At 39.0% G+C, this 14,508-nt stretch overlaps 1 protein-coding gene and 1 long non-coding RNA gene across 3 annotated transcripts in view; one reads left to right on the top strand and one right to left on the bottom strand.

Moving 5' to 3' along the window:
• Window positions 1–13,101, bottom strand: part of nol4lb (nucleolar protein 4-like b) — a 105,928-nt gene extending 92,827 nt beyond the window's left edge. For both annotated transcript variants that reach the window (XM_089124534.1, XM_089124535.1), the window contains exon 1: window positions 12,585–13,101. In XM_089124534.1, the coding sequence (XP_088980660.1) occupies window positions 12,585–12,920 (336 nt within the window). In that variant the 5' untranslated portion in view covers window positions 12,921–13,101. The remainder of the gene's footprint in view (window positions 1–12,584) is intronic.
• On the top strand, window positions 12,237–13,727 carry LOC148970619 (uncharacterized). The gene is made up of 2 exons (XR_016148191.1): window positions 12,237–12,478; window positions 13,096–13,727. It is a non-coding gene; the product is annotated as an uncharacterized LOC148970619 (long non-coding RNA).
• Window positions 13,728–14,508: the final 781 nt, after the last annotated feature.

The raw sequence follows: 14,508 nt of genomic DNA, 5'->3' as shown, positions 1-14,508 counted from the left end.
AGGAGATAGGACACGTGTGCCAGGCTCTGCCAATGTGTGTGTGTGTTTGTTACAAATTCATGCTGCTGTAGCATGATGCCATCCGGCCTTCAACCCCCCCCCCCCCCTTTTCCCAGCGTTGCGGGGCACATCAGCGGCCTGGGACGATAGTGCGTGTGACAGCAGCAGCCCAACCACACGCGCCAATGTGGGACACAGAAGGGAGGGGGTCAGCACAGTACCTTCAGGCACGGCAGACAGGACACTCGCGCATGCCTGTACACACACACACACAGGGTGCACCTCAAGGCAGAGAGGACAGGATAGAGAGAGATCCCCCTTCCCCCAACGCCCACACGGGGTCAAAGTCACCGAAACCCTGAGAGGGTAAAACCAGGCTGTCCTGCACACACGCTCAGAGCCCGACATTAGCATTGTCTTTGTGCCACTGCAGCATGGCATCTTGTGTTCAAAATGCAAATGCATGGATATAAATTAAGTGCAATCTTATTGAATCAAAAGTGAAGACATCATGACTGCATCTGAAATGCATCATGGCACGTGTGGATTTGGGTTTGCGTAACATCCTCTCCACAGAGTTGCCTTCATTCAGTGGATTTTTAAAGGCAGCATTGCATCCTTCAATGCCAGTGAACCAATCGTCAACCAATACATAAACACTACACTACAGTTATTTAGAAACTACTTCTGAGAGGATAAAAAAACAAGAAATAAGAATTTTTAAAAGGGTGAAAATACTTTTTTGTTGTCAACAAAAAGCAGAGTGTACAATCAAACTAAGTATTTCAAACACCATTTAGGGATGCACATAACTGGTGCTCATGTGTGGTCAAAATAAACTATGCGTAGCAGAAAACGTGGAGGGAAGCGCCAACATTTTTGGGGACAGGGACACATTTACTTACTAGAGAAAGATTTCTCCTCCATCTCTGGTAAGATAGCAATCAAGCGTGTTCATTCATAATTAGGGGTGCAACTGTATTAGGATACTACTCAAAGACCAGGAAGGAAGGCATCATTTTGGATACAACAAAATGAACAAAATGAGCGAGGGGAATTATTCGTTCACTGCACTTCCACCTCTATAAGCGGATGCTTGTGCGGTTTTTAAAGCCTCACACTTTTTCTTCCTCCAGCCATGCTGCCATTCCTCCCCCATTCCCTTGATTTCTCCCTTATCCCCCCACCCCCCCCCCCCACCCCTACAAGCACTTGCAGCACCTCTAACCCACAACCTCAGTCTTTCTCCCGCACTCCATCTCTCCCTCTGCTCTTCCAGGCCCTTGTTCCTTCCAGCAGCACCAGATAATTACAGCTTTCCCTTTTTCCCTTTTAATCTCTCCCTCAACACTCTCTCCTTTCTGCTACTCTGTTTCTCTCTTGCTTCCACTCCCAGGTCCCGGACCAAACAGCCCTGTTGCTAGGAGACAAGCTGGGTCGGAGCAGGAGAGGCAACGGCAGCTCCCCCACGTCTCCGCCTCTCTGGAAACAAGGGATGGAGGGATGGTGGAAGAGTTCAGTGGAGGGGAGAAGCCCTTCAGACATGTGTGCTCAGCCAACAGGAAGAGACAGACACCGACCCCCCACTGATATACAGACGTCCAAACAAACAACAATGACAAAACCGCAGAAATTCACAAAGTTCTTTCTTACGCACACCTGCACCACATACCGAGCTCGGCATGGCAAATCCAAAAACCTGCTGATAGCGACACAAACATTTATGGTACAGTAATACGGGAGATTGTCTTTCTGTCCTAATCTTTACCTACGGGTTCGCGCAGGACGAGTGCTGTATGTTTTGGCACACATCCAGAGGACAGATTTGCTTCTCAAGAAAATCTACAGTTTTGAGGAGGTTTCGAGGTTTCAGAAAATAATTACAAAAACGAGAGGGATTGGGGGTGTGATGAGGGTTTTATCGGTAGCGGAGAGATGGACAGGATCGAGTGGGAGTGGAATGAGTTTGACTGGGTTAGTGCTAATTTGTGACAGGCGGTCACAGTTTATTGGCTAATCTTGGCAAATGGCTGCGTAGATACACAAACCGATGGCTAAATGATGGAGTCTGTGTGTGTTCTTAAGACTAGAGCATGAGGGAAGGAACGCACTCACATCTGCCTGGTTCCAAAACCTGGTGAATGTCCTATCGTAAGCAGCATTTGGCAAGCTCCCGACGTGAAGACCATTGCAGAAAGTAGTAAACTTAATTATGTGGCCTACTAAGATACTTTCTTTGGCCAGCATGTATCCTTTACAGTGAAAGCAATCCCAGAATGCATTACAGCAAACTCCAAAGATCATGGATTAAGTAGAAAAAATGCTGATCAAGTAATATACTGTATAGCATATTTATAAAAGTACCCATACATTTTTCTATTTTAAAGCCAATATTTGTGTTTTGCATAGTTACCCTAGTAAAAATTATACCAAAATCTATTTAAAATACATGTATTTCACACTAAGTATACTTCAAAGACATATTTATTGACACATCACTTAAGACTTGCTGGTATAAAATTATAATTAAACATTATTCAGAGTATTTCTTTATTGCACAATGCACATTTGTTAATATTAAGCCTAAAGAGTATCTTAATATCACTATTAGTACGAATATGATCACTGCATAATATCATTCATTTAATGAGATATTTAAAGTGTCCCTAATGTATCCTTGCAATAGTTCCACTTTAGCACAATCAAATATTCTTTAGTGTATCTTTAGTTGAACCTCATTACTATAACCACACAATTAAAGTGCATCAAGTACAAAATTAGTTTAGCAGTTTAGCAGACTTTAAGTATACCAGTTTAGTATAAGCCTACCATAAGTACAATTGCATGGTATTTTATCTATCACATACTTGCAAATGCATTTGTAGTAAACTTAGCACAAAATAAAATATTTAGTATATCATAACATTTTTTAATATATGTTTTCACTAGGGTAGTTTTGCTTATTAGAGTACCACGCCATTAGCTTAGCAACATGCTAACGCCAACTCTATAGACCATTTCACAAGATGTAAACAACATTGGTCCAGAAGCACTTCCTGTTTCAGTTTTTTAACACTACATAAAAGCTGGGATAAAATACAACCAACAGAACATTTAAAACTGAATCAAAAAGTTAAACAAACATCTTTAAGATGTGTTCTTTACATGTGAAATAAAGAAAACAGTTACAAACTGAAACAGGAAGTGCTTCTGGACCAGTGTTGTTTACATCTTGTGAAATGGTCTATAGTGGATACACTTCAAAGATGTTACAAAATCTTTAAGCAGCTTGAATCCGATGCAAAATCCATACAGGGAAATGTTTCACCTCACATGTTCCTACTAAATTTCATATTAAACGAATTCCTGCAGAATTTCACCGTACAAAGGTAAATTTGACCACATATTTAAAGTAATTTCTGAAGGATCATGTGACACTGAAGAATGGAGTACTGATGCTGGAAATTCAGCTTTGATCACAGGAATAAATTATGTTTTTAAATATAAAAATAGTCATTTCAATTTGTAATAATTTCACAATATTAATTCAAAAGGCAGCCTTAGTGAGAGCATTATATACTTATTTTACGGACTCCAAACATTTGAATGGTAGTTCACATTATGATTTTTGTTTTTACAGCTTTCTGTTGGTCTGCATGGGGAACTTTTTCGAATCGGAATGTCTGGATTTTGCCAGCAAAAATTTCCCTGAGCAAGAGTAAATGTGACCGGACCTTTAGAAGACAGCCTATGTGGGGCATCTCACTAGAACAGGGTATATCTCTCTTGATCTGCCCTTTCTCAGTCCCATATGACATTTCACCTATATACCCTCAACTTTCTTTCTTCTCTTCTTAGTTTGCTCAAAGGGCGGCGTGCTGTATATTCCGTCGGTGAAATGCACTTGTGTCGTATGTTTTGGCCATATTGGCTCTCAGGGCGTAAGCTGTGTCTGAGTTTGAAATGAGATTGGACACACACACTTGGGGTTACACTGCTCCATTGGGATTTATAAGGTCCTCAAACATGCACACCTGAGTGAATGCATATGCAGAGTGTATGATAATGCCCCGCAAATGACAGTGTGGCGATAAGGCGCACTGTAACTCAGAGCCCTGAGCCAATTAAAACATTGTTAATTTATCCTGCTCTAGAGCACCGAGATTCTTCACCATGGCAACCGCAGGAATGCAGGGAGACCAGAATACGCAGCCACTCACCTCACAGGCTGTCCTGCAGTTACTGTAGTGTGTGTGTGCAGACGCAGTGAGATGCTGACAGTGGAAATGAAGATGAGTGACTGCTGGTATATTGTAAGGTCTTGTATTCTCACCAGTGATGCAGCTGTGGATAAGAAACCAGGCCAGGAAACCGATCAATATTTGAGGTGTTTATATTATCAGCACTGGCCAATGACTAACAGAAATGTTTGCTCTTTGTGTCTTTTCCAAAAACTACAACCGCCATGTCAAATGACATGGTGCATCCTAATTCACATACTTGTGCAGTATTCTTTGCCATTTTTTACTATTAATAGGATGACTTGTGTGTGAAAAGTGCATCTCAAATACCCAGATGAAGCCAGAGAAAAAAAATATTTGTATACTGAACTGTTGTAGCTTTCCTTACATAGCGGATATTATCAGATCCCAATACTGGATGACTAAATATATTTATAACAGTCATACACTACTGGACAGTAGTGGAGTACATCTTTGCACCACTAGTGGTACCAAGCAGAACTGCAGAAATAACTCTCCCTGTTTGTGGAAATTCAGATCTCACAAATGTTACTTCATATATATTAAATAGTCACTTTATGCAACAAAAAGTCATACTGTGAGACTTTTTGCAAATTGCAAATTGATATCGTACAATGTAACCTTATATCTCACAATGTGGCTTTTTTTTAACTTACTCTCACACTTCTTTTTTTTCCATTTTTACATGTTTTTAAAAATTTATATTTCAGCTTAAATCAACAATTTTATAGTCTCTAAATATTTGCAACATCAGCACTGGAAAAAAACATAAATCTTGTCCACAGAAGATTAGTCACTGCAGTGTATCACTGCATCAGTACCTCCAGTATGAGTTTCAGCATTCTGTCACATAATATTAATCTCCTTGTAGTTAACAAGGAAATTAGACTTATTTCATTTCTCTATTCACGGGTGATAAATGAAACTAATCATTTTGGTCTGTCATTAGCTCCCCCCAGCTGTGTGTATGTGTTTCTGTTAGACTTCCAGGGTAGTGGAACGACACTTCCTCTTTTCTCTAATTCATAAATAATCACTCTTTCAGTCTCGTATCTGTCCTCGTGGCTGCACAGCTGAATCTATGGCCACAGATACGGCTGGCCTCATGGGGAGGCCAAATTATAGACCGTCCTCCGAATGAAAGGCATGGTCTTGTGTGAAGCGTGTGAATCTTGTGAATAGCTCATGAATATTCAGGAAGAGTCACTCTATTTGCAGATATCAAAAGTAGCTTCACGCCAACTTTATTAAAATCAATTAGTTCCACCGTGATAGAGTATGATGCAGTGCTCCCTTCTAATCTCTCATTCCACACACAACCTCAGTGTCAATGTCATGAGATCAGTTTATTAGCGGTGCATGCTAAAGCTAACACAGTTACTTGAGGATAGTGACCTGAATTGTAATAAACTTTGGCAAGTAACTCATAACCATACTTACTTTTCTAGCAATCAGACACTCTGCATTGCAACTAAACTCAAAATGCATTTTTGTTGTTACGGTGACCATGAATTATGCTTGTAAACAGTGACAGTGACAAATATCACAGATTGAGACTACCACAACACAGGAAAGTCTTTTGACACAGTGTTATTTATTTATATTATTAAAATTATTACTAAAAACTTCCACCAAATCTTAATTAACTCACAAGTTTGAGCGTAGCGCTCACGGTTTTGTTCACATAGCACAGATTAACCAAACTTTTTGCAAAATTCAAGGGCAAGTCCTGAACATTTAAGGGAGTCAGTTTGGATACAGAACATATTTTGCTTTTGACAATTATATTCTGTTGTGAATGCAGTTGCAGAGGAGGAATGGCCTTTTAAAGTCATTAAACATTTTGCGATAGTCTTTTTTTCCCTCTATTGTGACGTATAATCTGATTAGCTTCTCAAACAAGAAAAATAATGTAGGGCGGGACTTGACTTTCTACATTTGGAATTGATTGAATGGTGGTGGCTAACTATTGCTTGATCTCATGTTAGTGACATGTTGCCCCGCACTGGCACCAGTACACGTCATTAGTATCCTAGTAACACCTAAGCAACGAAATAGCTTCTTTTTTTTAAGCATAGAATCACACCAATTACACCCTAGCAACTACATAGCAACTCTATACCACGTACATTTAGCAGCTATAGCTGCAAGTAATGTAATGTAAACATAGCCACAGAGACTTAGGGCTGGGCTTTTTTTTTTTTTTTTTTTTTTTGACTGGGTCTGAACAAAATCTCCCAAAACACATTAGAAACAGCAAAGCAATGCTCTACCAAAGGCCTATCTTAGCGGCTACTCTTATGCGAACAAACACCACTGACAGTTTCTTAATAGAAAACAGAGCTTTCTTTACTGTGAGACACCTGTAGGACCAAGTCCCAAGGAGAATTGGACATTGTGTGTGTGTGTGTGTACACTAGAGAACACACTGACCACTAGCTGCCCTGCAAACATCCGTATGGCCCCTTCTCCAGTAGAACAACACTCTGTTCCAATGTGTTCTTCTTTTTATCAGCTTCTGCCCTGTCCTCTCATCCCCCTCCATTCCTTGCTCTTCCTCTGCTCCTGTTAGCCTGAGCACAATTACCGCTGGAGCTACATCTACAGTTGCTTAACTAGCAGAGGGGGGTCAGGACCGCCGTGTGTGCGCGGCAGAGGTAATCTGAGTGAAAGAGGAGCGGGGATGTTTTCTCTGGTTCTCTCATTGTTGAGAAGCCGAATAAACCGAGAGCCTTCGATGAGCTGTCAGTGAATGTGACAAACTCTTGCTCTTTACTGGCTCTGAATGATTAACCACTCAGATCATTGTCCTCATACAACATCTAAACCAACCGACACACACATGCAGACACTAATCTTACCAGCTGCTCCCCTACACCTGCTTTTTGTGTGTATGTGTAAGAGATATTTGAGCCCCGGGTAACAACGACTGGGGGGGTTGGGGGGGTTGTAAGGTTACTCATCTTTAGTGTCCACATGAAAGAGAAAGAGGTGCATAGGGAAAGAAAGATGAAGTTTGCTTTCTTGTGACAAAAAAACGGAACTTTGTCAAATTAGCAGATCAATTATAGTTGTCTTTCTAACATGACCTGGACGTAATTGTGTGAAAGGTTTTTTTTTTTTCCTCATATAAAAATCACAATTGTTAGTAATAAAGTCACAATTACGTGTTATAAAATCAGAATTGACAATTGAGATATATAAAAATCACAATTGTTAGTTATAAAGTTGCAATTGGCCTTTTTATTTTTTATTCTGTGGCGGAAGCAAGCTTCCATTGATAATTAAAATGGGAGCAAATAACATTATAAACTATTTTGTATAAATAATTTCAAAACAAAGCACTAAAAACTAAAATCAATCATTTTTAAATGCTACAGGTGAATTTAGCCACCACAAAAATATACAATTAAAATCAACAAATTATTTAATAATAATAATAATAAAACTTATATTAATTTTGAGATCTGCTAAGGAATACATTTAACAGTGATCAGTCATTATGAATTATGAAATAAAGCTGAAATAAAATAAATGTTAGATCAAAACCCTAAACTTAAAAGAAAATTATAAATGTAAATTAACGTTACATTAATGTTGATGTTAAAATAGAGGGAATTGCCAAGTACAATACCAATAAACGAAAAAAATATGCTGGCCAATATGGTACAATATTGTGTATCCCTGTTCATCAGACAGCAATTTGTGGATTTTAAAACTCTGTTTACAAAGAGAACTGCCATTAAAACGCCTACAAATATTTCAAAGTCTGCAACGCAACAGAATACAGGTTCCTTGAGACGATCGTGGCACAAAATGCTGAAAAAAATGACCAAAATGCCCATCCCTAATTGGAAATGGTGGTAAACACAACACAGCTCACAGACTGTTGAGACAAACACGGCAAAATCCCCTCCCTCTGCCCATGGTGATGTCAACGATCACAACCACATTCTCTCCTGTACACCTGCACATGGCCGACCACAAACACAAACAGGCATCAAACATTCCCACCCAGTGTGTGCTGAGGGAGGGTCTTTCAGTAATACAGAATAATTTAGCTCAGCTTTTGGGGCTCCTTTAGGTCACAGAGATGAATGGACTGATAAAACAGGCCGTCCCAGTCGAGATGCTCCCTTAGGCGGAGCAGAGGCTAGACTATGCACATACAGCTAAGGACACAGAGAGCCATATTTTACACAAATTTGAGTTAGGCTAAATGAGTTTGCTATGTGAATTGAAAAATCTAATTGAACAGGGAATCTGTATTAACTCAGAATGTGCCTCTAAATTGAAAATATTTTCAATTAAAATTGTTTGAATATGTTCTTTTAAAACTCATAGGGCTCACTGTGTTTGATGTTTTTATGTTGTCAATGTCTAGAGATTTCCACAATCGTGTCCTACCCCACCCCACAAAATAAACGAAGCTTTATGACAAAATAAGCAGAAGAGAGAACAGCGTTCTTCTGCAACAGTTACTCTGTGTGTTTGGAGAGAGAGAGAGAGAGAGAGAGAGAGAGAGAAAGGGAGGAAAGAGAGGAACGTTAGGGGATATTAATAGTGTCCACAGACGCTGGTGTCAACTGCATGTGATGGCTGTGTGACTGTTTCCTCAAGCCACCTTTTTCTCTCTCTCGCTCAAAATCATTTCTTCTTTCTCCCTCTCCTGAAATCCCCTCTGCTTTCTCTTGCTCCATCTCGTTAAATGGAAAAAGTCGACACTTGATAAAATTTGTCGATAAATGGCATTTCCATCAGCTATCGGTAACCGTTTTGAAGCACTAAACCTTTTTTTTCACTGAAAAAAAAATCCTCGGATGGAAAACTGGCTATTGTCATGTATTGTCATGTTCTGATATAAAAAAAAATCCTTCCATCTTTCATTCTTCTCCTCTCACGCCTTCATCCCTAAGCGATTTCATCCCATCATTCTCGCTTAACTCTGCAGCTATAGGTCATTTAAGGTGAGTTAGTTGAGGACCCATTTCCATATGTGGATGATGTCTGCTGTATTCACACTATTTTAAGCCAACTGTTTTGATGAGTAATACTGTAAGTGATGCATCTGAGAGAAAACAATGTCAGTCATAGCGGCAGACTGATCATTGTCTTCATACCGAACTTATGATCTGTCCACTCTAGCGTCAAACTACTACTACACACAAGCAAAGCAATGAGGTACATAACAGAATGCAATACTGTAAATATCACTTAAAATAAGTGTGAAATCAGACATTTTACAAACGTTAAAGGAATGGTTCATACAAGATTTAAATTGTATCATTATTTACTCACCCTCGTGTTGTTCCAAACCCTTTGCTGTTGCTTTTTTCCCTATGGACACAAAAGTAGAACTTTTGAACTTTTGGAGCAGCTCTTCCAAAAGCACAACAGTCATAGTCGCTAGGATCCGCGAAGCACCAAAAAAGGACCAAAAACACACCAAAAAGTCGCCATAAAAAGTAACGTCAGTGTCATTTTAGAATACAAGTTTAAAAAAGTTTAAGTTTTAGTCATTTTGTTATGTGCTTTGCATGTGCGAAGTTTAAGTTTTAGGGCTGTCAAACGATTAATCGCATCCAAAATAAAAGTTTGTGTTTACATATATGTGGGTGCAGTTTGTATACTTATTTTATATATATATATATATATATAAACACACGTGCATGTATATTTAAGAAAAAAATTATTTATAAAATATTTATATATAATATAAATTATATATAAATCTATATACAATATATACATGAAAATATTTCTTAAATATATACAAGCATGTGTGTGTATTTATATATATATATATATATATATATATAAAATAATTATACACAGTGCACCCACGTATATTATGTAAACACAAACTTTTATTTTGGATGTGATTAATCGTTTGACAGCCCTATTAAGTTTTGGTCCTTTTAATACTACAACTTATTACAGTTAGTTGCCAAGGCAAGGCAAATACTTTTTGAGTTACGTTTTTCCAAATTTTATGTTTTTTCTTTAATATTTATCATTTATTTTATTTCAGTTACTGAAAACTATTAACAGCTCAATTTTTGTTAAAAAAAATAACAACACTGGTCCATGTTAATTAATCACTATTGTTAATCACTAGAATTTCACTAGACACTTCTAAATTAGTTTCTCATTGAAAAACGTGACAGCATGTGGTTTGGAACAACATGAAGGTGACTAAATAATGATTCGGGGGTAAATTATTCCTTAGAATTCAATCAAGAGAACAATCAAGACACCAGGTGACCTTTGCCAAGTTCCATTTAATCGAAATTTGTATTACAGGTATAAGATTCTCCAATTCTCATATCTGATATAAAAACCACCAGGCAATGGCCATGATATATATACACATCATGATAGTATGATGATAGACAAGATCCCCTTCACACAGATGCTCTTGAGTGTGAGTCTGGCTTTACAGCTTAGTTTTAAGCTGAGCTCACCAACAGGTCAGAGTGTCTGGATCTTCGATCAGGATCTTGTGTTACCTGTGCATATTAGTACACAGTCTCTGCACTGCTAAACGAATGGTGAGGGAATAACTTTGAGTGAACTGAAAGGGAGGAATGTCTCAAAGAAAGCAGAATACACACATACCCAAAGCAAAGAGAGTGAGCGAAAATAGTATTTGAATAGGACAAATCTGGGGCAGCCACTTCATTATGAGGGTACACGGAGCGCATCCATCTTAACTTTTCCATCATACCACTTTCCCTTCCTTGCAGTGAAATGTTCATAAGATGAATCTTCAGCTGGGCTCCTGATTATTCCATTTGTTCTGTTGAGAGCTGACCTGTTCACCTCTCCTCTGCCTCTCTATCTCTCCCTATTGCTCTCATACAAACACACACTTCTAACTAGCCTTTTCACCAATAATACCACACACTGATATCGTCTCACTAAGCTACACAGGTGAACTAAATCGGCAGGTGTGTTTAGGTTTAGTCAATTATTATTTAAAAAAAAAGAAAGGAAACAGCTTGGAAACCCGAACTCTTCTGCTCAGAAAAAGACATGATTAATCAATTGAGAAAGACAACATTCTTAAAATCATGCATTTTTTTCTCTCTAAAACAGGTCTCAATACATATACTAAATGCTGTAAAGATTATTCATTTTGTCTGACTAAATGCTTTTCATAATGATAAAATGCAAAAAAGGATAAATGCACGAATGCACAAATTTGGCCATTCAAAAGGATGCTGTTTTCTAAACTGATCCATACATTAGCATGAGGCGTATAACACTTTTATGAGTTCATATGAATTCAAACAATTTGACTGAAAAAAAAACAAGCATGAAGGTTCACCATAAGCGGGTGAGATTCATAAGAATGCCCACCAACTCACCAAAATGTAAAATAGTTCTAATTAACCCCAAACAGAAACATATGGGTCAATGATAATGGTGATGAAAAGCGAAAAACATTTATACTGATTTCTACCAATTGTTTGATCTACTAATTTAAAAAAATGTCAAATACTGTCGCCATCAAGTGAAATACTTTCATTGCACTTTGAATACACTTGAGTTTACTCAATGGATACTCTACTCAAAATATTAAGGGAACACAAATGTCAAGTAACCTACTGCATAATCAAGAGGTTTACTCAGGACTACTTGACCTAAACAATATGTGCCTTCACATAAAAAGCTAAAATATGTTAGATTTTGTTAAAGCTTTTTAACACTTATCAAACCTCTTCAAGATCAAAAGTTTTCCTCTCTCCGTTGTCTGGTTTTCTTGTCACATGACAACAAAATGTCTTCTTCCATGCTGATTATACACTATACACTGACTTTTCAAAACCATATTTTTTCATTAGCCAACTACTAATATATACAAAATAATAAAAAAAAAAAAAATATATATATATATATATATATATATATATATATATATATATATATATATATATATATATATTCTTTTCTCTATTTTCTTTTTTTTTAGATTCGTCAGCTAAAATATCTTTTTTTTTTTTTTTAGCTGTAAATTTCATTAATATTCTGAATATTCTGATAGGTAAATTGGTGTTGATTGTTTGATAGTGACTGAACAGCTTCCGGACAATCGGGTGACGGAGCTGCCACCGTTCCCGTGGATACCGAGAGGAGTGACGAACAAGTGGTTACCGGAGACCCGTGAGTGACAAGAACTCCATTACGGATACAACCGAGAACAAGATTCACCGGTAAACATGTGCGCCATTGTGCGTCTGGCGCAGGATTTGCATAGGCAAATGTCGCGCACTATTGCGCGTTTCATAAGCATACGGGGAAGAGAGCACCCATACTGACCGTTGCCTTGATGGGGACGTACAGGACCGGTCTGTCCGCTGCCCCGTTCTCGCTCGGCTCGCCGTCAGTATTGCCCACCTGGAAACCTTTGGATTTCACCCAGAACTTAAATTTGGCGTTGATGTGGTTGCTCTCGATATAGACGCCCTCCAAGTCGTCGCTCTGTAAGAGGGTCTGCAGAATTTTGGTGTATTTTCGCCGGGTGACGGTCTTTGTTTTGCCGGAGTCTCCGTAAGTGCGAAGGCACCACTCCTGAAAATCACCAAACATCTCCGCCTCGGACACCGCGGGGCTTCGGCTCCTTCTCGTTAAATCCATACGTTTTTTGCCTGACATGGCTTTCTCGGTCCTCCTCCGGAACGAAAGAGGCTTCTTCGTAAAAAAAATGTTAAATATTTAGGCTAGATATAGCTCCTATTTTACCGCTAATACAAATGAAAATATTCTTCAAATTGCGGTTTGTTTGTCTAACCTCGCACCTGTTAACGGAGCCGTCTCTTCTGTCCCACAGGGTGGCAAACAAATGACAGTCCCGCGTCTCCTGTTGAGGAACTGAAAGAGGGGCCGTCCTACAAACGGCTTTCGCCCACCTGTAAGCTGAGGCCAATTAAAACAAACAGTCTTTCGCCTAAATACCCTAAATACGACGATTAGGCTGGGTTAATACACGCAGGAGTCCAAGTGGTCCTCTCAGTGTTCGTTGAAGCTCGGCTCAGTGAATGAACTGCTGCTCCACCTGAAATCGCTCCCACCACCTGTTAGAATGAGCTCGATCCTCGACGCTCCCCGCGCCTCTTCACGCGGAGGACGGGATTACAGGTGCGTGTAATGTGAGGTATATGAGGAATACCAACTGACACACGAGGCGGTGGGATGGATCGCTTTGAGCGGCGTCCCATGCGCTGTGGGACAGTCCAGATCCAGGAAGTGCAAGCGTTCAGATATCCCAAAGCAAGCAACACAAAGCAGACGAGTGTACCGAAAAAAAATCGACTAGGATGTTATTGCGTTTAAATGTTATTGGTTTATAATATATATATATATATTTTTTTTTTTTTTTGTAATTTATAAACTAGTCCTTCTGTATCCAAACAAACCAAATTTAAGGAGCATTAACAATTAAATTACATTTGCTGAAATGTTTTGAATTGTATATGTGTGTCTATAATAGCCTACAGCATATCTCATGAATTCCATCACCACTGCAGCAAATCACTTGCATCCAGTCATAGATTAATGAAAATTAGGCTTAGTTCCCCTTTAATTAGGCTAGAAAATTAGGCTTAGCCCCCCCCCCCCCCCCAAAAAAAAAAAGATAAATTATTCACCCTTGTGTGTGTGAATACATAAACATGCAATGTAAATAAAAATATAAGATAAAAATGTAACATATACACACACACACACACACTTACCTAAAGGATTATTAGGAACATCATACTAATATGGTGTTTGACCCCCTTTCGCCTTCAGAACTGCCTTAAATCTATGTGGCATTGATTCAACAAGGTGCTGAAAGCATTCTTTAGAAATGTTGGCCCATATTGATAGAAAAGCATCTTGCAGTTGATGGAGATTTGTGGGATGCACATCCAGGGAACGAAGCTCCCGTTCCATCACATCCCAAAGATCCTCTATTGGGTTGAGATCTGGTAACTGTGGGGGCCATTTTAGTACAGTGAACTCATTGTCATGTTCAAGAGACCAATTTGAAATGATTCGAGCTTTATGACATGGTGCATTATCCTGCTGGAGGTAGCCATCAGAGGGTGGGTACATGGTGCCCACAAAGGGATGGGCATGGTCAGAAACAATACTCAGGTTGGCCGTGTCATTTAAATGATGCCCAACTGGCACTAAGGGGCCTAAAGTGTGCCAAGAAAACATCCCCCACACCATTACACCACCACCACCAACCTGCACA

Source organism: Pimephales promelas, chromosome 20 (genome assembly GCF_988280905.1).
Source record: "Pimephales promelas chromosome 20, fPimPro1.hap1.1, whole genome shotgun sequence".
Lineage (NCBI taxonomy): Eukaryota > Metazoa > Chordata > Actinopteri > Cypriniformes > Leuciscidae > Pimephales > Pimephales promelas.
The sequence above is the reverse complement of the archived record's forward strand: the minus strand, read 5'-3'. Positions and strand labels throughout refer to the sequence as shown.